The 26,449-nt window shown below is 36.1% G+C and overlaps 1 protein-coding gene across 4 annotated transcripts in view; it reads left to right on the top strand.

The window, feature by feature from the left end:
• The window catches only part of Orc5 (origin recognition complex subunit 5), a 183,402-nt gene that overhangs the window by 6,656 nt on the left and 150,297 nt on the right, over window positions 1-26,449 (top strand). For 3 of the 4 annotated variants that reach the window (XM_090413801.1, XM_090413802.1, XM_090413800.1), the window contains 2 exons: window positions 94-243; window positions 5,802-5,894. In XM_090413801.1, the coding sequence (XP_090269927.1) occupies window positions 124-243; window positions 5,802-5,894 (213 nt within the window). In that variant the 5' untranslated portion in view covers window positions 94-123. Of the gene's footprint in view, window positions 1-93; window positions 244-5,801; window positions 5,895-19,218; window positions 19,290-26,449 lie in introns of those variants that run through there. The other variant, XM_090413803.1, reaches the window with a different exon arrangement.

Here is a 26,449-nt window from a genome sequence, read left to right as displayed (position 1 = left end):
ATCAGTAATTTTAACAATGAAAATGTTGAGCATTCTTTTAATAATCACTTTAATTCTTTTATTTATTTTATCTATTTTTTTTTTTTTTTTCAGAATCCACCAGTACCATAATAAGAAGACACTATGTCATTCGAGAGTAACAATACCTTTTGTGGCTATCCTCTAGATAAAGTGGAAAGAATTCAGAAAAATATTTTAGCTAGAAAGAAACAAATAAAGCAGTTTCTTGCATTATGTGGACCAGTAGGTGCAGCTTATTTTGTATTTGACTGTGTGCACAGTATATGTTGTTTGTGTGTTCACTACATAAAAGAATCATATCTCTCCTTCTTCTTATTCACCGGACTTCATATTGCATTTCCTCAATCTTTTTTCATTCTTATCATCCCTTAAAATATCTTGGTCATTGCATAGTAATTATAATTTAATGAAACATAATCTTCTATCTACATATCATTTCCATAATCTGTTGTACCATCTTTGCAGTTTTTGGAGTGTGTACCTTAAATGTAATACCTTATCCATCATCACACCCAGATGCCTTATCTCCTTTACTCCCACTAAGATATCCCTCATCAATTGTATACATTGTATGCCATCTTTGCTTTCCAAATCGTATCCATCATCACACCCAGATGCCTTATCTCCTTCACCTCCAGTAAGATATCCCCCATCAATTGTATACATTGTATCCCATCTTTGCTTTTCAAAGTTTAAAACCATTAAATAGCATTGGCTCCAAAACAAACCCTTAGGATACACCACTAGTAACTTTCCTTTTCTTGGATATCACTCCCCAATACACAATTTGCTGATATCTACAGAAGCCAATCCTCAATTCACATACTAAACTAGATCAGTTTAATTATCAGCTTGTCATGTGGCAGTATATTATTATTATTATTAACATCTGACTTCCATGGAGTCAGAGACTTATCGTGGCAGGTACACACCATTGCACACAATTCTCATCCAATCATGCTTTAAACTGATTCAATGTTTCTACATTCACAACACATTCAGGCAGTGCATTCCACTCACCAGCCACTCTCCATACAAAGAACCTACTCCTCTGCTCACACCCTCCTTAAACAGTTTCCAGCAATGGTCTCTTGTTCTACCCCACCCTCTCTCATTATATGAAAAATTTCTTCCATATCAACCTGATAACAACCCCTGATTAGTTTATATATCTCAGTCATTCCCCCCCCTGTGCTCATTCCAGACCACCAACCACCTTTGTGAATCTTCTCTGAACCCTTTCCAACATTTCCTCGTCACTATGAAAACACGGAAACCAAATCTGTGCACAATAATCTATATGAGGCCTGATCAAGAAAATATACAATGGTACCATAACTTTTCTATTTCTGCATGTCAGGGTCCTCCGCCATCTTTGCCATTATTCAATATAACATCTTCCCAACTTGTGCAATGGAGGCCCTGAATTTCAGGTCCTTGTCTACCATCACTCCTAGATCTTTCATCTCCTCTTCAACTTTAATGGAAGTTTCCCCTACAAAGTGTATACTTTTGTATCACATCATTGCTTACCTAATCTCAAAACTTACACTTTGCAACATTGAACTGATAGTTCCACTTACCTGCCCATTCATGCAATCTATTCAAGTCCTCCTGTAAGACCATAACATCTACTTGACTCTGCATTGCTCTCTTCAGTTTTGCATCATCTGCAAACAGCTGCATATCACTAGTTAAACCCATTCCAGTATCATTAACATACAAATTAAACAACAATGGTCCCAAAACTGACCCCTGCAGTTCACGACTAGTGACCTTTCTCTTTCGGGATACTGCATCCCCATACACAACTTTCTGATACCTACCTGACAGCCAGTTACTGATCCAACTCAGAAGTCTGTTATCCAATCCCATCTGTTTCAATTTATTTACAAGCTTGTTGTGTGGCAGTCTATCAAAAGCTTTTGTAAAATCCAAGTACACCACTGTATATGTATCCCCCTTGTCCAAGGTATTTGTCACCTTGTTATAGTACATAAGTAAGTGAACACCATCTCCCCTTAATAAACCCATGCTGATAACCACAGAGAATACTGCTGTTATTAACCCATTTCTGTATCCTTCTCTCAAGTACCTTCATGACAACTCCAGATATACAGACCAGCCTATAATTTGAAGTTACAGCCTTATCACCACCTTTATGCAGTGGAACAATTTTACCTTCCTTCCACTCCCTTGGAACCTGTGCTGCTGCAAGACGTTTAATAAACAGGTATGCCAATTTCCTGGATCATTCCCTTAAGATGTGTGATGATATATCGTCAAATCCTGTTGCCTTATCGACATCAAGTTTATTTATTTCCTCAAATACCTCCTCCTCATTCACAATTAAGCGATCCTCTCCTATGTCCTCTACACTTAAGTTCCTCATGATTCTAACCTGATCAAGAATCTGAATACCTCAACAATGTCTTCTGCAGCAGTTACCATTCTATCACTTTCATCCATTAACATCATCTTAGCACGATCATTCTTCCTTGTACTTGCTATATATATCTAAAAAAACTCTAGGGTTTTTCTTCACCTGGTCTGCCAATTTCTGCTCATACTGCACTTTTGTTTTCCTTACTAACTGAGTCACTCTCCTGGCGTGTTCTTTATACTCTTCATGTAACTGATTATTACCATTATTTATCTTGTACTTCCTCCAAAGTATACCTTCTTTTTCTGGATTTCATGCTTAAGCTTCGCATTCATCCATTTTATACCTACCTTATTCAGCCTTTTAACCTTCACAATACATTGACACATTGATACTGTTATGTATTTCTTTGTCAGCTCCCATGCAGCATTTATTTCCTTACTGCTCAACTCTTTGTTCCATGTTATAGCTCCAAGCTGTCTCCTAAGCTTGTCATAATCACCAGCCTTTATAATTCCACATATATCCTTTCCTCACAAAAGTCTGTATATGACTAGCCACAACCCAGATGATTACTTTCACCAACTGGAGGAAAGTGTGGAACCCCCCCCCCCCCCCCTCACAATTACATCTTCTGATGAAATGATCAGCTCTCGATCCTCGTATGTTCTCCTTTACGTGCTGCCTGAGATAGTTATTTCTCAAGGACTTGAGAAATTCATTTTATTTCCAAATGCTGTCTCTTCATTCCAATCTATACTGCCATAATTAAAATCACCCATAATAATTACCCTTCCTTTGTTCACTAATCGAAGTTGTTTATACATTTCTTCATCACCACCCTCCACATTCCTAGGCCTATAGCAACATCCCACTAAATGTCTTCCTCTCAACCTCCATGCCACACTGCCTCATAACCATTGCCACTATTTCCCTCTTTTGTGTCTACCTTATGTGGATTTAATTCCCCTGCTATCATCAGCACTTCTCCTTCCTTCTTGCCCTTTCTATCCTTGTGAAAAATACTCTACCCTTCCATTTCTATTCCTGTTATGTTATCATCTTCATTCAATTCAATATCAAAGGCCTTAGCAAAATCTAAATATACGTATTTATGTATCTGCATTGCCAGTGTACATGGGTGTACAAAAACTGCGACACTGTGCACTGGACAAAGAAAGATGGAAGAAGATAGTGAAACAGGCATCAGACATCAACGGGCAGTGAGCCCATGATTCGTGATGATGATGATGATGATTGCCAGTGCATTTGTTACTTTGTTATAAAAAGTATGCAGATTGCTAAACCACAATCTTTCTGTAGCTAATCCATGTTTCCCCTCAACTCTCATGCTGCTGTTTTGAATTCAGTCTGAATCTTTCCTCACTAACCTCTCCAACTTTTCATTAGAACTCCAGATGCACAGATTGGCCTGTAATTCAAATCTTTAGTCTTATCACTTCCCTTTTGAAGCAGAACAGTTTTGTTCTCTTTCCATTCCTTTAGAACTTGATCTAGTTCAAAATTCTGTGTTACTCAATGCTGTTGTTAACTCCTTGTAACATCTCCTCAAAACTTGCAGTGATATATCATTAAGCTCTACAGCCTTATTAACATCAAGAATACTAAATTTCACAAATATCTGTTGCTCATTCACCATCAGTCCCTTCTCCCTTCCTACTGCACTCATGCTCTGCATGATGTCACATTTACAAGATGAAAATTGTTGATATGACATTGAAATAATGTGAACTTAATCATGTAGTACTATTATAGTTTCCTATGCATCCCTTGTGGGTACATATCAAGAAATTGCTTATGATGTAATGATCTTTTTTCATTCATTAACTGGCTGGTGATGATTTCTTAAATGGGAGTAGTCTTTCCTCCTTCCATATTTTTATTTCATTAGTTTTCTTTTATATTAGTTCATCATCTGTTTGTTCATTTGACTTTTTTTAAAATTTATCTTTTAAAGATGCCCAACTAATGATTTCCTTCTTTTACTATTTTGCTTTCATTTAAGTTAATATTTCTTGGTTTTAACATCTATACTCCTTATGTGTATTTAGGCTTAGGTGCTGGTTTGAACTAATCTTCAGGTTTAATGGAATGAAAGCACACAATGAAATACTTAAAAACAGTTTTAATAGTTCCAGAATTTTTTTCTGTCATGGAGACTGCATCTGTAATACTTTATAACAATTGTAATAGCACACATAGAATGGCTTTTAAGTCCTAAGAGGGATGCCCTCTGTCTGTGGGTGTTGATAGCTAGCCTTGGCTGTTGGGCAAAGAGGTCTGAGAATTACTGTTTCTCAGATTCTGGGAAGTTTCACACAACCTTATTTATTTATTCTGTCATTTGGTTTGTTTTTTAAATCTGCTAATGATTCCAAAAAAAAAAAAAAATTCTTTCAAGTTTGTATTTGCTGTGGTAAAGCATTGTAGTTTTTTCCATTTAATTCTCTGCAAAGTGCCTTCCCAAGGCATGGTCAATTCAAGTTCTGGCTATTTTTTTCTGAGGTGTCCTAGATATAACGAATAGTAATGGCATTATTATAATCTGTATGTTGAGAAGAATGTGAAGTAACAGAAGGAACAATTATTTTGCTCATATTTTTGGCATTATAGCCATTGAATAGAAGGCATGGCAAATAAAGGAAGTTGAGCTGTGAGAGAAGCCTGATTGGAACAGATGTTGGAGGCTCTGTTAACAAGGGTGTTTAATAATGATATATCGTTGGGCAGAGGGGGAGAATGACAGGAAAGGTTATTTATGTAACTACCTATGTGAGCAGGTTTTCTGTATAGTGAGGAAGAAAGAGTGCTGTTTTGAAGATGCATGATTAGAGCATCTAGAAAAGACAGGCTGTTGCTATTTTCTTTTCTTTTTTTTTTATATAGTGAACTGGATTCTGGTATGCTTACTGTTGAAGTGGAGGAAGGAAGAGTTCAGTGTATCTGAGCCATGTGGCTAAAGGAGACAGAAACAGATGAAATATGGAAACTATTAAAGCTGTGTTTAATTATTTCATTGTGTTGTTTTCATTCCATTAATGCTGAAGATGAGCTCTGTACTTTGTAATCTTTATAATATAGTACTTGACTCCCATTTCATGTTTTTATATACTAAAATTATTTAGCATGCTCATGCATGTTACTGGTGTACTCTAGGTTTGCACCCTATCATGAGTGGGATTCATATAAAAAAAAAACAGCTTTGGTTTACATTTATCTTGTGTTTACTATATTTACATTATATATTTATTTAGTTCTAAATTAGAGTACTTTAGCATTGTTTAAAACTATTTAAATTTTTTTTTTTTTTGCAGATAATTGAAACTTTTGCTTAGTTGATATTTTTACTGACCTGGATACTCTTCTTTATTTGTAGCCATGTCATCAGGCTTGTCGGAGTATCTTCATTTATGGTCATACTGCTACAGGAAAGACTCTTGTTATTTCTACATTACTTAAAGAATTAGAGGTTGGTAATTCGTGTATGGAAATTTATATTTTGGTGAATGTATCATCCGTTTTTAAAGTCCTGGAAAGAAACTTAATAAAATACTTATTTAATTTATTATTATAACATAGTTACCATATCTTCTGAACTTTTGATTTTAAACCTAAGGTTTTAAGAATAGTCAGTCAGAAGTTTAATCATACTTCAGTAGTTTTGCTGATTATTGAGTACTTCCCTTCTTCCAATAAATCTCTTTATTACTGTTATTACTCGCCATCATTTTTGGGATAAAGAGCATTCTAATGTATTATGATAGGCCAACATAATATTTCATTACTATTTTCCTGTTAACAATTTTATATTAGTATATGGTTATTTATATTGTATATTAAATAATTTGTTATTATTAATTAACTGTGAAAGTGAAGAATGACTTTTAATATCATCATCATGTTTTCTGATATGCATTCTCAATGGATGTACAGGATACTATTACAGTAACACACAATAACGTTTACATTATTACTGATCTCCTGTAGTGCTGACAGTCTGTCACTTGTATTGTCAAATCTTATATATCTGTCTTCTAGGGCATTTCTGACTGAATAAATCTGCCTAGATTTTGGTTTTCCTCCAAGTCTTTTGCCTATCATCCTGATATCAAATTTGATCTCCTGACTATCTCTGTTCCCAAGTAATACTATCACATTAGATTAGCTCTGATCACACATTCTTGAATGATTACAATCTCAGGTTCTTCCCTTAATATCTTCATGTTATTATTATATAGGTATCTTCATGGAGTCAAAAGACTCATCGAGTCTTTTGACTCCATGAAGTGATACACTAACCATTATTCCCACAGTACCTATCATACCTCTCCTTATTCACTGATGGGGCATCACAATTATGTTTGTCAATCTGTTCTGTTCATTCACCATTCTCCAAGCAAAGAACCTAGTCACCACACCATTACTAACACAACTTTCAGGGGTGACCTCTTGTTCTCTTCCTACTACTCATTTATTGAAAAATTTCTTTTATGCTAATTTTCTAGAATCCTTTTGGTAATTATCATGTTCCCTGTTCTCTGCTTGTTAATCAAACTCTGCAACCCACACACCCTCAGTCTATCCTCATAGAGAGCATTCCACAGACCTGTTGCCAGTTTGATCATTCATCTCTGAATCCTCTCCACTATCTCCCGATCCCCAAGAAATGCAGTTGACCAAATCTGTACACAGTAGTCAACATATGGCTGAATCATAGCCTTATAAAGAGAGATAATAACCTCCCTATCTTTACTTGTCATTGTGTTCTTCAGCATCAAAATAATCCTCTGATCTATTTTGCCAACTCTTGCAATGTATCCTGTAAACTTCAAATCTCTATTGACCATCACCCATAGATCCCTAGCCTTGGCAATTTCCTGTAATCCAGTACTATCAATATGATGCAAGTATGTAATGTTTTTTTTTTTTTTTTTTTTTTGTTGTTGTTGGAAGGTTTTCCACTTGATTATATTATAAATTAAAGATGCCAAGAAATCATATTCTTGGTTTAATCCTTTATTCACGTGTAAGCAAATAATTTCAGGACTGGACAACTCGTATAGAGGCTAATGACTTCACATCACTTGCCTTAGTATCCCATAATGCAAAGCAGATCTCCTTACTGACATGTATGATGCTATTCATTATGGGAAGGGTCACTACCCATGCTGGTTTTGATATTTATTGGGGTGGAAGTTGTGAGCTCTCATCAGTGGGAGTTAGACCCATAAGTGATACCAAGGTTGAAGTAATGCAGAAGTCATATTTCTATATACGAGTAGCCAAAAGGTGTTGCACCTTATTACTAAAATACTCTGGATTAGAATAGATGTTGGAAGCTAATTCAGAGTATTTTAATAATAAGGTGTTATACCGTTTGGCTTTTGTAGACCTGCAAAAGGCATGTCTTTCTCTTGGCAAGACAAGGTGCCAAGAGAAAAGCTATTCAAAACGCTACAGTTATATGGTGTCAATGGGACATTATATCAAGCAATGCTTAGTCTTTATTTGAGTTGTAAGTCAGCAGTTAGAATTGAAGAAAGTACAGGAATTAAATGAATTGGTCTGATAAATCTGGTGTCAGACAAGGATGTACATCATTATTACTATTATCCCAAGATCTCTTGGAGTTAAAGACTCATCTAGGAGGTCCTTTTGTCATACAACTCATCATACCACACCTTAAACACACTCAACTTCTCTGCAGACAATACACTCCCAGGCAAGGCATTCCAATCATTCACAACTCTGCATGCAAAAAACCTGCTTCTCACTCCCCAGCTCACACCCTCCTTATACAACTTCCAGGGATGGCCTCAGGTTCTCCTCTGATCTTCCACCGTTTTCTGTAAAACCTCTTGTCATTGATCCTATAACAACCCCTTACTAATTTGTAGGTCTCTATCATATTATCCCTCTTCCTCCTATCCACTAGACTCTGTAAATTGCATCTTCTCATCCTTTCCTATTTGGCATTCTAGAGATCAGAAACTATCTTAGTCGGTTGCCTCTGGACCCTTTCCAACATCTCTTTCTCCTTTTGAAAACACATTCTGCAATTTTGAACTTGCATCCCCATTTACATGCCCATTCACTCAATTTATTCAAGTCTTGTGAGGCCACAATGTCTTCTCTACTCTTCATAGTTTGTCCCAACTTTGGATCATCTGCAAACATCTGAATATCACCATCCAAATCTTCACCAATATCATTAACATACAAGTTAAAGAATAATGGCCCTAAAACAGATCCCTGAGGTACACCACTAGTGACTTTCCTCTTCTGGGATATTGCTTCCCCATACACAACTTGCTGATACCTATCAGATACCCAATCTCCGATCCAATGCCTTAATCTAATATCCAACCCCATCTGCTCTAGTTTGACTATCAACTTATCATGTGGTAATCTGTCAAAAGCCTTTGCAAAATCTAAGTATACTACTGTGTATCCTTCTCTTCTGTCCAAGGAAGCCATCACCTTATTGTAATAAGTAATAGATTATTAAAACATGGCCTCTCTTTAGCAAATCCATGTTGTCCATCAAAGATAATACCATTGTTGTCAACCCAATTCTGGATCCTTGTTCTCCCCATCATCAGCTGCTCTCAATCTTTCAATGATGTCACATTCACAAGAATGAAAGATCTTTATGAACTGATCATTCTTTTTTTTTTTTTTTTTTGCTGACTAGATATCGAAAGAAATCCCCAGGATTCTTTTTGGCTTCATTAGCTAACTGCTGCTCATACTTCACTTTTGCTATCCTTACCAACCAAGTCACCCTCCTTGCCTTGTTTTTGTAATCCTCATGGAATTGGTAATTACCACTTCTCTTATGCTGCCTCCATAATACCTTTTTTCTCTGTATTGCATGCTTAATCTCTTCATTTATTCATTTCACACCTACATTATTTAACCTTCTGACCCTTGGAATACATTTAGATACTGCTTCTACTAGATATTTCTTGAATAATCCCCCAAGCTGCATTTATCTCTTTTCCAGCTAACTCCTCATTCCATACTACACCTGCAAGCTGTCTCCTGAGCTCTTCATAATCAGCAGCTTTTTAGTTCTACATATACTTTTTTCTCACAGAGGTCCTCACACTGCTGGCAACCACCCAGATAATCACTTCATGGTCACTCTCACCAACTGGAGGATAATTTGACACCTCATTCATAATTACATCCTCTGATGAGATGATCAAATCCAAGACCTTCAGTCATCTTGTGCCCTCTGTTACATACTGTCTGAGGTAGTTGTCCCTCAAGAAACTCATTTTCTTTACTTCCGGTCACTATCTCATCATCCTAGTCTATATTGCCATAGTTAAAATATGGCAATATAGAACCCATAATAATCACCCTTTTCTTATTTGCTTGGCTGATTTGATTATACATTTCATAGTCACTACCATTCACATTACCAGTCTATAACAACATCCAACCAAGCATTTCATTCTATTCACGTGTGGACAGACTTATGTGTTCATCGAACATGTTGTTTATTTTTTAACGGTATATATTAGAACACAGAAACTAAGTAAATAATTAATTTATTAACTTATTGCTGATATTTCGCTGGTGTTATAACCAGCATCTTCAGAGCACAAAAACACAGTTTGTCACAATGCGTGAGACTATAACAACATGGTGTAATCAACGGACTAGTTAAACAAAATTTTGTTGCTGCTACAATTTTGTTGAACTAGTCCATTGATTACACCATGTTGTTATAGTCTCATGCATTGTGACAAACTGTGTTTTTGTGCTCTGAAGATGCTGGTTATAACACCAGCAAAATATCAGCAATAAGTTAATAAATTAATTATTTACTTAGTTTCTGTGTTCTAATATACTTGGATTTCACAAAGGCTTTTGATAGAGTACCTCATGATAAGTTGACAGTCAAACTAGAGCAGATGGGGTTGGATATTAGATTAGTGCATTGGATTGGAGACGGGCTATCTGATAGGTATCAACAAGTTGTGTATGGGGGTGCAATATCCAGGAAAAGGAAAGTCACTAGTGGAGTGCCTCAGGGGTCTGTTTTAGGGCCATTACTATTTAACTTATATATTAATGATATTGGTGAAGATTTGGATGGAGATATTCAGTTGTTTGCAGATGATGCAAAGTTGGGACGAACCATAAAGAGTAGTGAAGATGTTGTGGCCTTGCAAGAAGACTTGAATAAATTGAGTGATTGGGCAAGCAAATGGGGATGTGAGTTCAATGTTGCAAAATGTAAAGTTTTAAAATTTGGAAAACAAAGATGGGATGCAGAATTTATGCTTGGTGAGAATATATTGTTGGAAGTAGAGGAAATAAGAGATCTGGGGGTGATAGTGGATAAGGATCTAAAATTTAGGGGACACATCGCCAAAATTGTGAAGACAACACAAAGACTTCTGGGAATGATGCGGAGGACACTGACATGTAGAAGTAGGGAGATACTTGTTCCAATGTATAAGGCTTTGATTAGGCCACACTTGGACTATTGTGCCCAGATTTGGTCACCGGGTTTTCAGAAGGATGAAGAGATGTTGGAAAGGGTCCAAAGGCGACTGACTAAGGTAGTTTCTGACCTCTGGAATGTTGAGTATGAGGAAAGATTGAAAAGATGTAATTTGCAGAGTCTCGTGGAGAGAAGGAAGAGGGGAGATATGATAGAGACCTACAAGTTGGTAAGGGGTTGTTATAGGATCAATGGTAGAGAAGTTCTACAGAGAATAGTGGGAGATCAGGGGAGAACCAGAGGTCATCCCTGGAAACTGTATAAGGAGGGTGTGAGTAAGGGAGTGAGAGGCAGGTTTTTTTCGTGCAGAGTTGTGAGTGATTGGAATGCCTTGCCTGAGAGCGTGGTGTCTGCAAGTAGTTTGAATGTGTTTAAGACACGGTATGATGAGATGTGTGTGTAAGATAAAAGGACCTCCTAGATGAGTCTTTGACTCCATGAGGTCTTGTTTAATAATAATAATAATAATAATATATACCGTTAAAAAATAAACAACATCATTCTATTCACCTCTATCAAAACCTCAAAACCACTATTACCCTCTTGCATATCTACTTTGTGTGGACATAATCATTCTTTCTCTATCATCAATAGCACTCCCTCCCCCTTTTTTTTACCCTTTCTATCCTCACAAAACACATCATACTCTTCCATCTCTATTCCTTCCAGGATGTCATTCTCATCCAACCATGTCTCACTTATTCCAACAATTTTTGGGTGAACAGACTCAATTAATGCAACCATTTCATTTGCCCTGTTTCTTACACTTCTAGCATTTGTATACAAACACAGCAGCTTATTCTTGGATCTATAGCTAGTTCCACTGATGCCACTTATTTGATGTGACTTCTCCATGCCTAACTCGAGCCATTTCTTTTTCTCCTTATTCATCTTCGAACCTTCTTCAGATCCAACTGTTTTCCCTTGTTCCCAGATCATCATCTTCCCTTTTTGTCTAAACACGCATTTACATCTTCTTGGAGCATCTACCTTTCTCACACTATGTTCCTCTGTCCACCTTTAATCTCCCTGTTGCACTCCTGTTCTCTATTCTCATGCCACTCACTTCATCATTCACAGCCACCTTTTCAATTTCTCCTGTTCTTCCACATTGCTTACCATTTGATCAGATTCATTCTCTGCACTCACTTCTCTACCTTCCATCAGCATCAATCTCTTCAAGCGAATCACACCAAAACCACTCAGATGCAGTTCATCGCTCCTATACAGTTCACTTCATCCTTCAATCCTTTCTGCTAATATATCATTCATAATCCTTGCTCTCTGCCTCATCTCACCACTGTCATATTTGGGCAACACGTTTACTACCTTTCCTATTACGCTCTTCTCTTTTATCCATCTCAACAATCTCCTGATATTCAATCTGACGTGTTCTTTATTTTGCAGTGAAGTCATTTTTACCTAATTACAACTACCAACTCTTTTGCCCACTTACTTCTCATATCTAATGCCTGAATCACTCATTCTACCTCTAGTAAAATTATCCCCTCTGTTATTCATTATCTATATGGATCACATTATGAAAGAAAGTGGCATTAAACCTGATATCAAAATTGGAGATGTTAATCTCAGCTCTTTACTTTATGCAGATGATGTTATTATTATTATTATTATTATTATTGTTCCGGGAAACTCCAAGGAGTCGACAGACTCATCGAGGGAGGCCCTAACATCATGTCTGGAACAACTATTCAACATTCACACAGTATCTATCATATCTTGCCTTGAACTCATTCACGGTCGTAGCACCCACAACAGACTCTGGAAGCTTATTCCACTCATTCACCACTCTCCAAGTAAAAAACCTAGCTCTAACACCCTTGTCAACCACGCTCTTGCCCAGCTTCCATGCATGGCCCCTAGTCCTCCCACCACCAGTCATATTTTCAAAAATATCTTCTGGATCAATCTTATTAAAACCCTTCAGTAATTTGAATGTCTCAATCATATCACCCCTCCTTCGCCTATCGTCCAATTTCTGCAACCCACAAATCTTCAACCTATTCTCATAAGGTTCATTCCACAGACCTGCTATCATCTTGGTCACTTGTCTCTGGACCCTCTCCACTTCCTCCCTATCACGAAGAAACCCTGGTGCCTATAACTGGGCACAGAAGTCCAGATGGGGTCTTATCAAGGCTCGATACAGAGGAACAACAACTTGTTTGTCTCTGCATGTTAAAGTATTTTTCAGAAGCCAAGTGATTTGGTGAGCTGTTTTAGTCACTTTTGCAATGTGTCCCCTAAACTTCAACTCCCTATCCACCAGTACTCCCAAATCCCTGGCCTCATCAATCTCCTGGAGTACGGTTCCACCAATCCGATATACTGCTGCTATTCTTTTCACCCCCAAAGTGCATAACCTTACACTTTGCCACATTAAACTGACATCCATTTTTCCTAGCCCAGTCCTCCAAACTATCCAAATCATCCTGTAAAATTTTGACATCCTGTGCACTCACAATTCCTCTATCCAACTTTGCATCATCAGCAAACAAGTGAACACTTCCTCTGAAATCCTTTCCAATATCATTGATGAACAAATTGAAAAGCAGTGGTCCAAGAACAGAGCCTGCGGCACTCCACTAGCCACAAGACGTCTTTTTGATTCCACTCCTGAATAAACCACTCTCTGGTATCTCTCCTTCAACCACCCTCCTATCCAGCTCACCAAACCTATATCCATCCCCATCTGCTCCAGTTTACTGATTAGGGTTCCATGTGGTATCCTATCAAAGGCCTTGGCAAGGTCCAGTAGTATTACTGTAAACCCACTACCCCTATCCAGTTCAGCCGTCACTGTGTTATAAAACGTGAGCAAGTTACTGAGGCATGATCTACCCTTCACAAAACCATGTTGTGAAGGGTAGATCATGCAATACATACAATATCCCATTTTCATCTATCCAATCCTGTATTCTTTTCTTGACTAATTTCTCTAAGACCTTGACAATGATTCCTGATATGCTAATCGGTCAGTAATTTACAACAGCAGTCTTGGAACCACCTTTATGCAGTGGAACTATTTTCCTCTCCTTCCACCTGCTCGGGACTAACCCAGACCCGAGACTCAAATTAAACAAAATGGTCAAGGGTACTGACAATTCTTTAGCTGCTTCTCGTACTACACGAGCTGGTATACCATCCAATCCCACAGATGTATTGACATTGAGGTTATGCAATAGACTACTCACCTCCTCTTCATTCACCACAATTCCCGTATCATCTACTGGTTTATTCGTTTCTGCAATGTCACTACCTGGATGATATATTCTTGCAAAGTGCTCACTCAGTAACTCAACTATCTCAACTGATTCAGTTACCTCCCTACCATCGGCATTCTTTAAAATCATTCTGCCATGTACATTTTTCCTTTTACTTGCTACATATCTAAAAAACTGTTTAGGATTCTCTATAATCCTTTTTTGCTTTTCTTACCACACTCGTCACCCTTCTGGCCTGCGCTTTATACCATTCATGTGCCTGCCGGTCACCTTTCTCCTTAAATTCCCTCCATAGTTGTTTCTTTTTTTGCAGCTCAAGCTTAATGGTGTTATTCATCCATTTAACCCCTACTTGATTTATTATTCGGACTCTAGGTATACAGTCAGCCATTGCTTCATGTAAGCACTTCTTAACTACCTCCCATGCACTATCAACTTCTAGTCCTTGCAGTTGTACATGCTATGGCACTGAGCTAATCAAACTCCTGAGCTTGTCATACTTTCCAGCCCGATAATTCCACATGTACCCTGTCTTAATTGAAAATTCTACACCTTTAGCCACCTCCCAAGTCAAGACCCTATGATCACTCTCACCGATTGGTGGCAATGTGGTCATATTTGTTACAGCCAAATCCTCAGATGTAATTACTAGGTCAAGCACTCTCTGACCCCTAGTATTTTCCATTACATGCTGTCGCAGATAGTTATCCCTTAATAATCGCATAAAATCCATTTCCTTCCTCCCGTGTGTCCTCTCCTCACTCCAATCAATGCGACCATAGTTGAAATCTCCCATAATAATCACCCTCCTTCCACTCATTTCTTCTATTTGCTTGTGCATACTGTCACCACCATCTTTTCCATCACCTGGTCTATAGCAGCACCCAATTGTATATTTAGTTCTGCTAGCCACAATCTCACACCAAATGGCCTCAAATGTGCTCGTTTCTCTATCCTGCAATTCAACTTCTATTCTCCTTGGCTGTAGCTCATCAGCTATCATCAACAATACTCCTCCCCCATTTTATTCTCTCTGTCATTCCTGAACACACTATACCCATCACATTCAATCCCACTAGCTATATCATCTATAGTCAGCCGTGTTTCACTAATACCAATAACCTGTGGTCTGGAAGTGCCAACCATGGCCAAAAACTCTTCCTTCTTGTTCCTAATACTCCTAGTATTATTAGTGTACATGAATTTAAGACCCCCATTAGCCCCAACCCTACCTTGATGCCTTATATTAACTATCCCACTCTGGTTTGTTGTCCTTATTTGCTCTAGCATATTATATTCATTCTTACATTCAACTGCCTCCCTAAGGACTGTATATCTACTCCCCCCCCCTTAACAAATCTAGTTTCCCTGAATTTGCACATCCACTACATTCAGCAACACTTTCTCAAGTCTTCTTACACCGTAACCATTCAAATGCAAGCCATCCATCTTATCTTATATAGATCCTTTCGCCCATCAAACTCACTCCACACGTCCACAAATTCCACACCACTCATCATACATAACCCATGCATAAAGTCATTCGCAATTATGGCCCTCCTTTTAAACATTTCACTGTCATACCGTGGCAAAAGACTAATCATTCTAACTCTCTCACTCTTTTCTTTTGCTACCTCAAACAATTCATTCAGGTCTTCTATCATTTCCATTTTATCTCCTTTCAAATCATTCGTACCTGCCACAACAATCATTTCTTTCACCCTTTCCTTTTGCTCTCTAATAGACTCAGTTATATTCTTTATGGTCGCACCAGGTTGGTACGATTTTGTCAAATCCTCTACTAACAGACCTCGTACTAACGAATCTCCATACAGTACTCTATCCTTCATTTTGTTCATGTTCACATTCATACGTCTATTTTTCCTGTCATACCTTTTATTATTGGTTGGTTCATTCAGTCGACTTTTGTTCATGCACTCTAGCTGCTGTTTTGCCCTTTCTATCGCACCATTCGACAACGCAATCTCACTCAATGCATCTATCTCATCTTTTTTATTCTCTGAGAAACCATTAATACTATCATTCACACTTTCTACATTCACACTCTCATAATTCTCATGTACAACTTTGCCGTTTCTTGTCATATCGCTATTTTCTTCATTCTGAGGTTTGACAAAAATATCACACTCACGATCCGAAATACACTTCAATTCCTCATTCTCCTTACATTTTCTACACACATCCAATCCTTTATTATCATCTATCCATACTCCGACTGCACTCTGCAAAGCGTACATTTCACAGCTAGTACACTGACTCATTTCTTTTATACTACCGTTCTTTGATAAAGATGGCGAACCATCATTACTGGCTGCCATTTTCCTTTGTACTGTTGCCATAATTATTTGCAACGTGTTTTATCAAATGATAAGTTATAACACACCAAAAACACACAAACAGACGCACTAAAATATGCAAGGCAAACAAAACTACGCAATATTAAGTAATTTTATCAACGATAACTGAAAATAATACTTATCTTATCGGGAGCTTGCACAAACACTACACACTACGATATAACCTCGAACTAAGTCCATTGCAAGTCTGCAAGATTCCCTGACTAAATTGAATGACTGTTGTAATAAATTTTTTATGAAAATCAGCAATAAAAAGACAAAGACAATGAAAATAGGCAGAAACTTTTGAAGTATCAACTGCATTGTGAATGGAGAACCTATAGAACAAGTAAAATATTTCAGCTGCTTAGGCACAATTTTTAGTGAAGACAGTAAATTAAATATGGAAATAGACAACAGAATCAACAAAGCTGGTATGGTAGGAAGTTAACTTAATAAATTTATATGGAATAAGAGAAAAATTAGTCAAAACACTAAATTAGTTATATACAAGACAGTGTTGAAACCAATTTTAACTTATGGATCTGAGAGCTGGGTTAGAAATAAAATACTTGACCAAAAACTAGAGGCATGAGACTACAGATATGAGAGTCATGAGAAAGATTAGGGGTGTAGATGACATCAATGACAATATCATATTAAAAATGGGTATATTTAGAAAGAACTTGACATTGTTAGCATCCAGGAATGTGTTAGCAGAGCTAATGTCATATAATATCATCACTTGGACAAAATGGGAGAGGAAAGATTAGCAAAACAAGTGTTCTCTGCCAGGTTGACAGGAAAAAGATCAAGATATAGGTGAATTGATACAATAAAAAGTGCTTTAGAAAACAGAAATATAAATCTGATAATGTTGAAGTTTTGAGAGATAACAGATTGATTTGGAGGAAAATCGTTGATAAGAAGTTGGTAATGATATAAGATTTTCATAAATAACTTGATGATTAGGAACATAAAACATGATAATAATAGGTATTATTTCTGGGAAAATTCCCATGTCCTCTAAATAAAATATTATTTTTCTGGCTATTTAGCCTATTTGTGTTTAGGCATACCCCTTTTTTATAAATTCATTCACTTTTTTACTCAAATTCTAGGGCATTACTGATGTTGTATGTGGACAGATATATGAAGAATAAGTAGGAAGGGGGGGGGAAATCAGCAGACAATTAGCTGAATTATTCTTATCATAGATAGAATCACACCTACTCAGCCCCCCCCCCCCCAGGCATCACCTTTTATGACCAATATGTGGACGATATTCTATGCATTAGTGAGCCAACATGCATCACCACTTTACAAACATCCCTTAACAACTTCAGCAACAGACTAAAATTCACCATAGAAACAGATCATGAAAAATCCATCAATTTCCTTAACCTAACATTAACATAATTTTTATTTTGTATTAACATAATTGGAACAAACAACAAAAATAGGTATTGTTTCTGGGAAAATTCCAAAAACAAAAATATTCCACAAACTCTCACATGTCAGAAACTACCTCCACTTCAGCTCATATGATCCTTATTCTATTAAGAAATCAGTCATCCTAGCACAGTTTATAAATGCTTACAAGTTTTCGACTACACACAATTATCACAACACTCGGATAAAAAAGTTAACACAGATTTTTAAATATCTAAATTACCCAACACAGCTAATAAATTATACCAACAAAGCAGTAAAAACCCATCAAAACAACCCAACAACAAAATAATACTTCCCAACACAAAAAATCATCAAACTGCCATACATCCAAAACACATACAAAGCCTACAAATACATTTTCAAACACACCAACTATAAGCTGGTGTTCACTACAAACCAAAAATTGGCAACACTTCTAAAACCTACTAAATCTCACACACACAATGAAATACTAGAACACCACAATGTGGTTTACAAATTTCCTTTCTACAAGATTGTGGAAATGAAATGTCACCCACACAGGTTCTACTATCAGATTTTTTTTGGCAAGACTACAAGAACACTTTCGTTACTGCAACATCCCAATTCCAGAACATTTAAACAATAAAAAACGCAACAACCAAAAGAAAAACAGAATACAAAATACAGGAAAAACAGAAATAGCTGTCCATGCTCTTGAACAGAAACATATCCCACAAATCGACAAGGCCATAATAGTAGACATACAGGAAAATGAAACAATGCTTAGAATATCGGAAACAATAGCCATAAAATGTGACAAAAACTCAATAAACGTTCACTGGTCCTACATAATTTCCGAGAGTCAGAAGCTCCATAACATAAAAATTAGGTCATGACTCTGACAAATAGAATACAACACAGATACACCAAAAACAGAAACACCAAGCTGGCATGACATAGCCTCCACACTTCTCCCACGAGCTCGAAAGAAGACACACACTGTCGAAGCTCACACCCCCTCTCACCCCTGATCTTATCCCATAATATCCTTCTCCTTCCTCAAAAATTTCTATGTTCACCCCCATCCCAGAGTATTCTCTGCCCACCTTCAATAATTTAAAAAATATATAAAAAAAAAAAAAAAACCCAGATTTTTCAAAAAGGTTCAAAAGTTCACATACCAATAATTCTCCCACATCTCTCAAACCCCACTTCTCCAACCCTCCTTCTATTCAGTCATGTGTCCTTCCTTCAACAATGAATATATATTGCCATATGCCAGGACGCCACTGAAAAAGAAGACAGCCAGCAACATCCTCACAAAGGTATGTCGGGTTTTTTCTCCCTACATTTTTTTCCCCTCTTTCTACATATTCTTCATATATCTGTCCATATAAAACATCAGTAATGCCCTAGAATTTTAGTAAAAAAGCCAATGACATTATAAAAATGCCATAAAAATAACATGATAATTAATTAACATAAGACAGATTTGACTTGTGTATATATTTTATTGGTATAAAAATTTTGCCTTGTATCAAGATCATCTTCAGGATGTTTTCAAATTAAACAAGAACAGAAAGCAGTACAGTCAACAATGAAATGTGTGAACTGCACATACACAATATAAAGGATTATGGTTTAATTACAGTAAGGTGCTAGTAAAAATAACTTTAACAAGAGATTTTAAAAACATTAATAAATAAAAATTAAATTAGATTAATTCTGGAACTTGCAAAGAAGAACTATTACAAGAAGAACTTGTACAGAACTATTTCCCATAAGATAGATACTTATGGGAAATAGTTCTGTACAAGTTCCAGAATTAATTTTTATTTATGTTAATTTATTTTTATTTATTAATTTATTTTAAAATTATGTTAATACAAAATAAAAATATGAAATAAAAAATTTATGATAAATACAATAGATGGCACAAATCCTAAAGATATAATTTAGTAATGGGGGAGATCGAAATGCTGAAATAGGAAATGATTGTATAGGTAGCAAGATGATAACGAGAAAAGAAGATACAGGAAATATAAATGAGAATGGAAAGAGATGTAACCTGATTTTTTCTTGATGAATGAATTAGTAATAGAAGAATCCTTCTTTGAACTTTATAAAAATATACATAAAGTAACATGGAGAGCATTGCACCAGATGGAAAAAAAAACAATCACATCAGTCATATGATGCAAAGAATGCTGCGAGGATCTCTTTTGACTGTGAAATCAATGAGAGGAGCAGATGCTTATACAGACCATTTTTTAGTAATGGGAGAAATCAGAATAAGATTAATGGCTATAAAGAAAATAAATGATGAAAAAAGAATGTATAATATAAACAAATTAAAAAATACCAAAAAATGAAATATGCAGTAGATATTAAAAATAGATATGTTCTTACATCAGATAGTAGAAGCATGTAGAACCTTAGAAGTGCTGAAGAAATATGGACAGGTGTTAAAAACATATATCATGAAGCTGCAGAAACAATATTAGGATTGAATATAAGAAAAGACAAAGAATGGATACCTTCACACACACACATTTAAAATTGAAGAAAGTAAATAAATGAAGTAAAGCAATTATAAAAGAAAAAATTACCATTGGATTACAAGAGAAATATAAAGAAATACATAGAGTTTAAGAAAAATGCAAGAAGAGATGAGAGAGTTTATAAAAAACCAACTAAACGAGGCAAAAATTGCACCTAACAAAGGTATGTATTACAAGAACAGTGAAAAAGGTATTATTAAAGACAAACAATGAAATAAAATAAACAAATAAAAACAAAATAGAAAGATGGGAAGAATACTTTAAAGAGATAATGAATAGAGAAAAAGGAATTCAAATACCAGAAAGAAAAGAAAAAATGCTAAAAATAGATAACAAAAAAAAAAGAAGCAAATTATGAAAAGCATTAAAAGAAAGTTAAGATAGAAAATCAGATGGTATACCGAATGAACGATTAAAAGTTGATATAGAGTAAGAGTAGATATATTTTTCAACCAAATATGGATGAACAGAATATTGGATTACTAATCAAAATACCAAAAAAAAAGGCAATTTAATTTATTATAGTAATTGGAGAGGAATTTAATTATTAAACACAAGTACTGTCCGACCACAGACCCGAGACCCTCAGCTGACAATGTGCCAAGAAGAGGCAGTTCATTGAAGGAGAGAAAGGAATAAGGCGATGTACAAATTCGTTGCCAACATGCAAAATCATGTGCTTTATACTTAAATTTTCCAACTGTTGTACACACAAAATAGTTGCAACTTTAAAATCTAGACTTTTCATAAAAGAAAAGCTAATTTTCCGAAGTATAATAATAAGCACTCATCCCACGAAATGCATTGATTATCCTATTATCGGAATGGATTTGCCTTTTTGTGACATGCACAGAAGTGTTGAGGGGGGTCCTGCATCTGTGGTCGCACAGTAAAATCCTAACCAGAATAATACCAGAAATAGACAAAAGCTAAGAGAAACACAAGCTGGATTTAGAGCCAACAGGTCATGTATAGATCAAATAACAATGACAGAATATTTTTATTATTGTATGGGCATCTCTATGGAGTCGAAAGACTTGTTACAGGAGACCCAAACTATCCACACATTATTTATCATATCCTTGAACCTATTGACAGACAAAGCACTCACAACTCTCTCTTTGGTAACCTATTTCATTCATTCACTACTCTCTAGTCTAAATCTAGTCCTCACACCCCTATTAACTACACTCTTACTCAACTTCCAGGAATAATATCTTGTTCTGCTCCTCTAGTCAAGTGCTGAAACCCTTTCCCTACATCAATCCAATAAACCCCTTTAAGTAACATCATATGTCAGCCAACTTTTGCAACCCACAAACTCTCAATTTCTCCTTTATAGGGAGCATTCCACAGACAATTCATTATCTTTGCCACTCACCTCTGGATCCTCTCTACTACTTCCTCAAGAAACCTGTGACCACACCATAGCATAGTAATCCAGATGTATCAAGGTCTTATAAAGAGAAATTACAACTTCCTTATCTCTGCTTATTAGTGTGTTCTTCGGATAGCCAAGTAATTCTATGAGCTATCTTGGCAACCTTAGTAATATGCCCTCTAAACTTCAATTATTTTTCTACTACCATCCCTCAGATACCTTGCTTTCTCGATTCTTCTCAACTATATACCACCTTTTTGGTATCTGTCATCAGCCACCATCTCCATTTGTTCTACGTTGTGTAATAGAAATCCATATGGTATTCTTCTGTCAAATGCCTTTGCAATATCCAGCAGAATCATGGTGTAGCCATTCCCTTTATCAAACTTAGGTGTCACTCTATTATAAAAAAATTAGTAAATTACTAAGGCATGACTGAATCTTCACAAAGTCATGTTGCACCTCATAAAGTATGACATTCTTATCTAACTATTCTCTGAGTTCTCTTTTTTAACAAGCCTTTCGAATACTTTTATCACCACTCCTGAGATACCGATTGGGCTATAATTTGCTACTGCAGTCTTAGAGCTTCCCTTATGCAGAGCAGTTTTTTTGCTCTTTCCACTCCCTTGGAACTCTGCCAGAGCTGAGATTGAAAGAGCTTAATCAGAAGTATTGTCAGTTCTGTTGCACCTTCTCATAAAATGCAGATGATATCCTATCTAATCCCACAGCTGTATTTACATTAAGGTCTGCAATATCCTAGGGATCTCCACATTCATCCACAGCAATAACCTTACTTTGATGGTATACCCTTGCAAAGTGATCAAAGTGGCAAAGTAACTCAACTATTTTGTTTGCTTCTGTCACCTCACCACCATCAACACTCATTAAGGTTATCCTTCCATAGAATAATAATAGAATGGTCCATAGAATGACAGTCAAATCTTTATATCAACTTTGTTGAATTAAAAAAGCTTTTGACAGCATTGACAGAGAAGCTATATGGAAATTTATGTCATATTATGGTATACCATGTAGAATTATTAACTTAGATAAGAAAATTTATGAAAATCATAAAATATATGTCATACACAGTGGATATCTTTCAGAAAAGTTTGAAATTGAAACAGAAGTCAGATAGGCCTACATTCACTTCCCAACAATATTTCTTATAACCAGTCCACAAAGAATGGTTTATATGAAATGCCATGAAACGTACAGGAATACAGTGTAATCTAATAGAACAGCTACATGACTTGGATTTTGTAGATGGTATATGTTTACTGGTACATATGAAAGAAAAAATGATAAAACTAAACGAAGATGCCTGTCAAGAAGATGACCTGTCAGATTAAAAATAAAATGAAAACAAAAATAATGAAAATAAATAACGAATAACGAACAAAAAGAAGACATATATAGTGCTTGATGGTCAAATTTTAGAAGCAGTGGAGAACTTTAATGACCTAGTATCAATAATATATAAACAGGGAGGAGTAGAGGAAGATATAAAGATTCAGAGAGCACAGAGAGTTTTTAACATGTTAAGGAAAAATATGGAAATCAAAGGAAATTGGTTTAAAAAACAAAATCATATTATTTATCGCAGATATTAAATTAGTTTCACTCTCTGCATCAGAAACATGAACAACAGAAAATCAATTATGAAAAAACAGCAAAGCTTTGTAAATAAATTTTTAAGAATTCCACACATAAAATGGCCTGAAAATATATCCAATAAAGAATTATGGGGAAAATTAAACAGAAACCAATGATACATGACATCAATCAGAGAAAATAGAGATGGATAGGTCATGTCCTAAGCATGAAAACACAAAGCCAAACACATTCGAGTAGAATAAGAAAAGAGGAAGAGAAGTAGGCCAAAGATGAGCTGATGGAGAGGAATAGAACAAGAGCTTGAAAAGATTAGAAAGAACTGGACACAGATGAAGTGAGAGGCACAAATAGAGTCAGCTGGAGATCTGTGGTTGAGGCCCCTTGCTCCCATTGGAGTGAAAAGGACTAAGTATTCCTCTAAGTAAGAAAGAAAGAAAATAATAAGTAAGCCCCAAGTGGTTGCCTCTGATTTTTCCAAGGCTTTTTAAGTACATTAACGATATAGCAGAAGATTTGAAGGGGGGATATTCAGTTGTTTATCAATAATGCAAAACTAAGGAGGACAATAGTTGATAAAGAGGATGTAGATATCTTACAGGATGATTTAAATAAATTAACAGTGTGGGAAAAGAAGAGTGGTTGTCATTTCAGTGTTGTAAAATGTAAGATAATGCACTTCAGGATGAGAAGATTACACACTTCATACCATATTGATGCTACTAGTTTACAGGAAATTGATGAAGCTAGGGATCTGGGGGTGATGGTGGATAGAGATTTGAAATTCAGAGGACATATGTAAGAGTTGGTAAAATAGCTCAGAGAATGCTGGAGATGCTGAAGTATAAAAAAATTGACAATCAAAGAGAGGAGGTTATTATCCCTCTTTATAAGGCTATGATTTGGCCAAATACTGTGCACAGAATTGGTCACCTACATTTCTTGTGGATCAGGAAGTAGTGGAGAGGATTCAGAGACAAGTGACCAAGCTGGTGACAGGTCTGTGGAATGTTCCCTATGAGGATAGATTGAGGGTGGGTTGCAGAGTTTATCTGACAGGGGAGAAGGGATGTGATAGAAAATTTATAAGTTACTAAAGGGATTCTATAAGATTGATATAGAAGAAAATTTTCAATACATGGGAAGTAGGGGGAAAAACAAGGGATCACGCTTGGAAGTTGTCTAAGAGTGTGGTTAGTAAGGGAGTGCAGACTAGGTTCTTTACTTGGAGAGTGGTAAATGAGTGAAATGGATTACTAGAGATGACTGTGAGTGCTCTAACATGAATAGGTTTAAGGAGATGTACGATAGGTATTGTGTTTAATAGGTAAAGTGGGTCTCTGCGGTGAGTCTTTTGACTCTACGGAGTACCCATATAAATATAATAAGTAAACTGCCATCATTTAGTCTGTTCCCTGACTTCTACAGTTGGACTGGATGCTCATTTCAGGTGATGGTGGATGGTTCTTTATCTTCTAAGTATACAATGAACTGGTCCCAAAAGGCTCTGTTCTCTCAACCACCCTGTAACATCCTTCTATATATAAATGATATACTCCAGCAGATTGCCAACCCAGTACATAGTTTTGCTGATGACAGCACATTGCATTCCTCCTTTTCATTTGACAAACCTGTCACTGTACAAATCACCACATTCTCCAGAGCCTTAAATAGCAGTCTCCAAAAGAGTAGGGTTTGGATAGTCTTGTCAGTTTAAGTGCTAGTGAAACACATCTCTATCAAATTTCTCACAAAAAAAGAACTCTTCTCCTCCAGTCTTACTTTTGACAACATCCAAATTTCTATGCATTATGAGATCTATCTTCTTGGGATAACACTAACCTCCAATTCCTCTTGGCACAAACATATTACAAATATTGCCTCCTCTTCCTCCAAAAAATTGTTTTTTTATTTTGCTTGAAGTGTTACTTTAACTCCGAACACCTTCTAACTTTATACAATTTACAAATGTTTCGAACCATTGAATATTGCTCTCACATCTGGGGTCATTCCTCTAAAAGTTTCCTGCTGTACTCTGTACAGAAAAGGGGGTCAGACTGACTAATGACCTGTCTCATTAATACACTTCACTCACTTTGACATAGGCACTCAGTCTGCTTCTTGCATCTTGTTCATCAGAATGAGCAACAATAAAACCTCCACTGTCTCTCAAATTGTCAAATCTATTCATACACGTTCAGCAACTAATGAACACTACCTGACAGTGCATCTCCAAACTCACTGAACAGAACAGGTTTCTCCTCTTCATTCATCCCTTCTACTGCTGTCCTCTGTAACAGTCTGCCATCTTATGTGTTTTCCAAGAAATGCAATCCACAGCTCTTTAAGGTAAATATGAAAAGTTCCTTCTTGCCAATCTACAATCTAAGAGGTTGACCAACCTCTTGTGATGGGTTCCCCATCAAAAAAACGAAATGTATATATTCCTACATCCTTTTTTTTAATGTAATTTTATCATGGACAAGGCCATGCACCAGTAAAATGCAATAAAATTTAAGTAGTATATTTGGTTAAAGCTACCTCTTCATTACCAGATAGTTGAGTTCAAATCCATTTTAACTATTATAAAAATCAAGTGGATATTAAATCCAGCATTATTTCAAGCCAAATACAGAAACCATAAAAGTTTCGTATGAAATTTGACCAGAGAGCTTACAGAAATACACTCACCAGTATTTACGATCTTTGAAATCATATTGGATTTAATATCCACTTGATTTTTATAATTTTTGCATTGCCGAACTGAAGCCTTTTGGCTCTTTATTTTAGTAAACCATTTTAACTATATTTATTAGTTATTAAAAAAAAACTTGACTAGCTAATAGGTTTATAGATTATATGACTATCTGTTATCAATGAAAAGTACTGTTGATAATAGCAGCCATAATTATCTTTTATTATT

The sequence above is a fragment of the Typopeltis vanoorti genome, chromosome 24 (assembly GCF_054136105.1).
Source record: "Typopeltis vanoorti isolate ZY-2024b chromosome 24, IOZ_Tvanoo_1.0, whole genome shotgun sequence".
Lineage (NCBI taxonomy): Eukaryota > Metazoa > Arthropoda > Arachnida > Uropygi > Thelyphonidae > Typopeltis > Typopeltis vanoorti.
The sequence above is the reverse complement of the archived record's forward strand: the minus strand, read 5'-3'. Positions and strand labels throughout refer to the sequence as shown.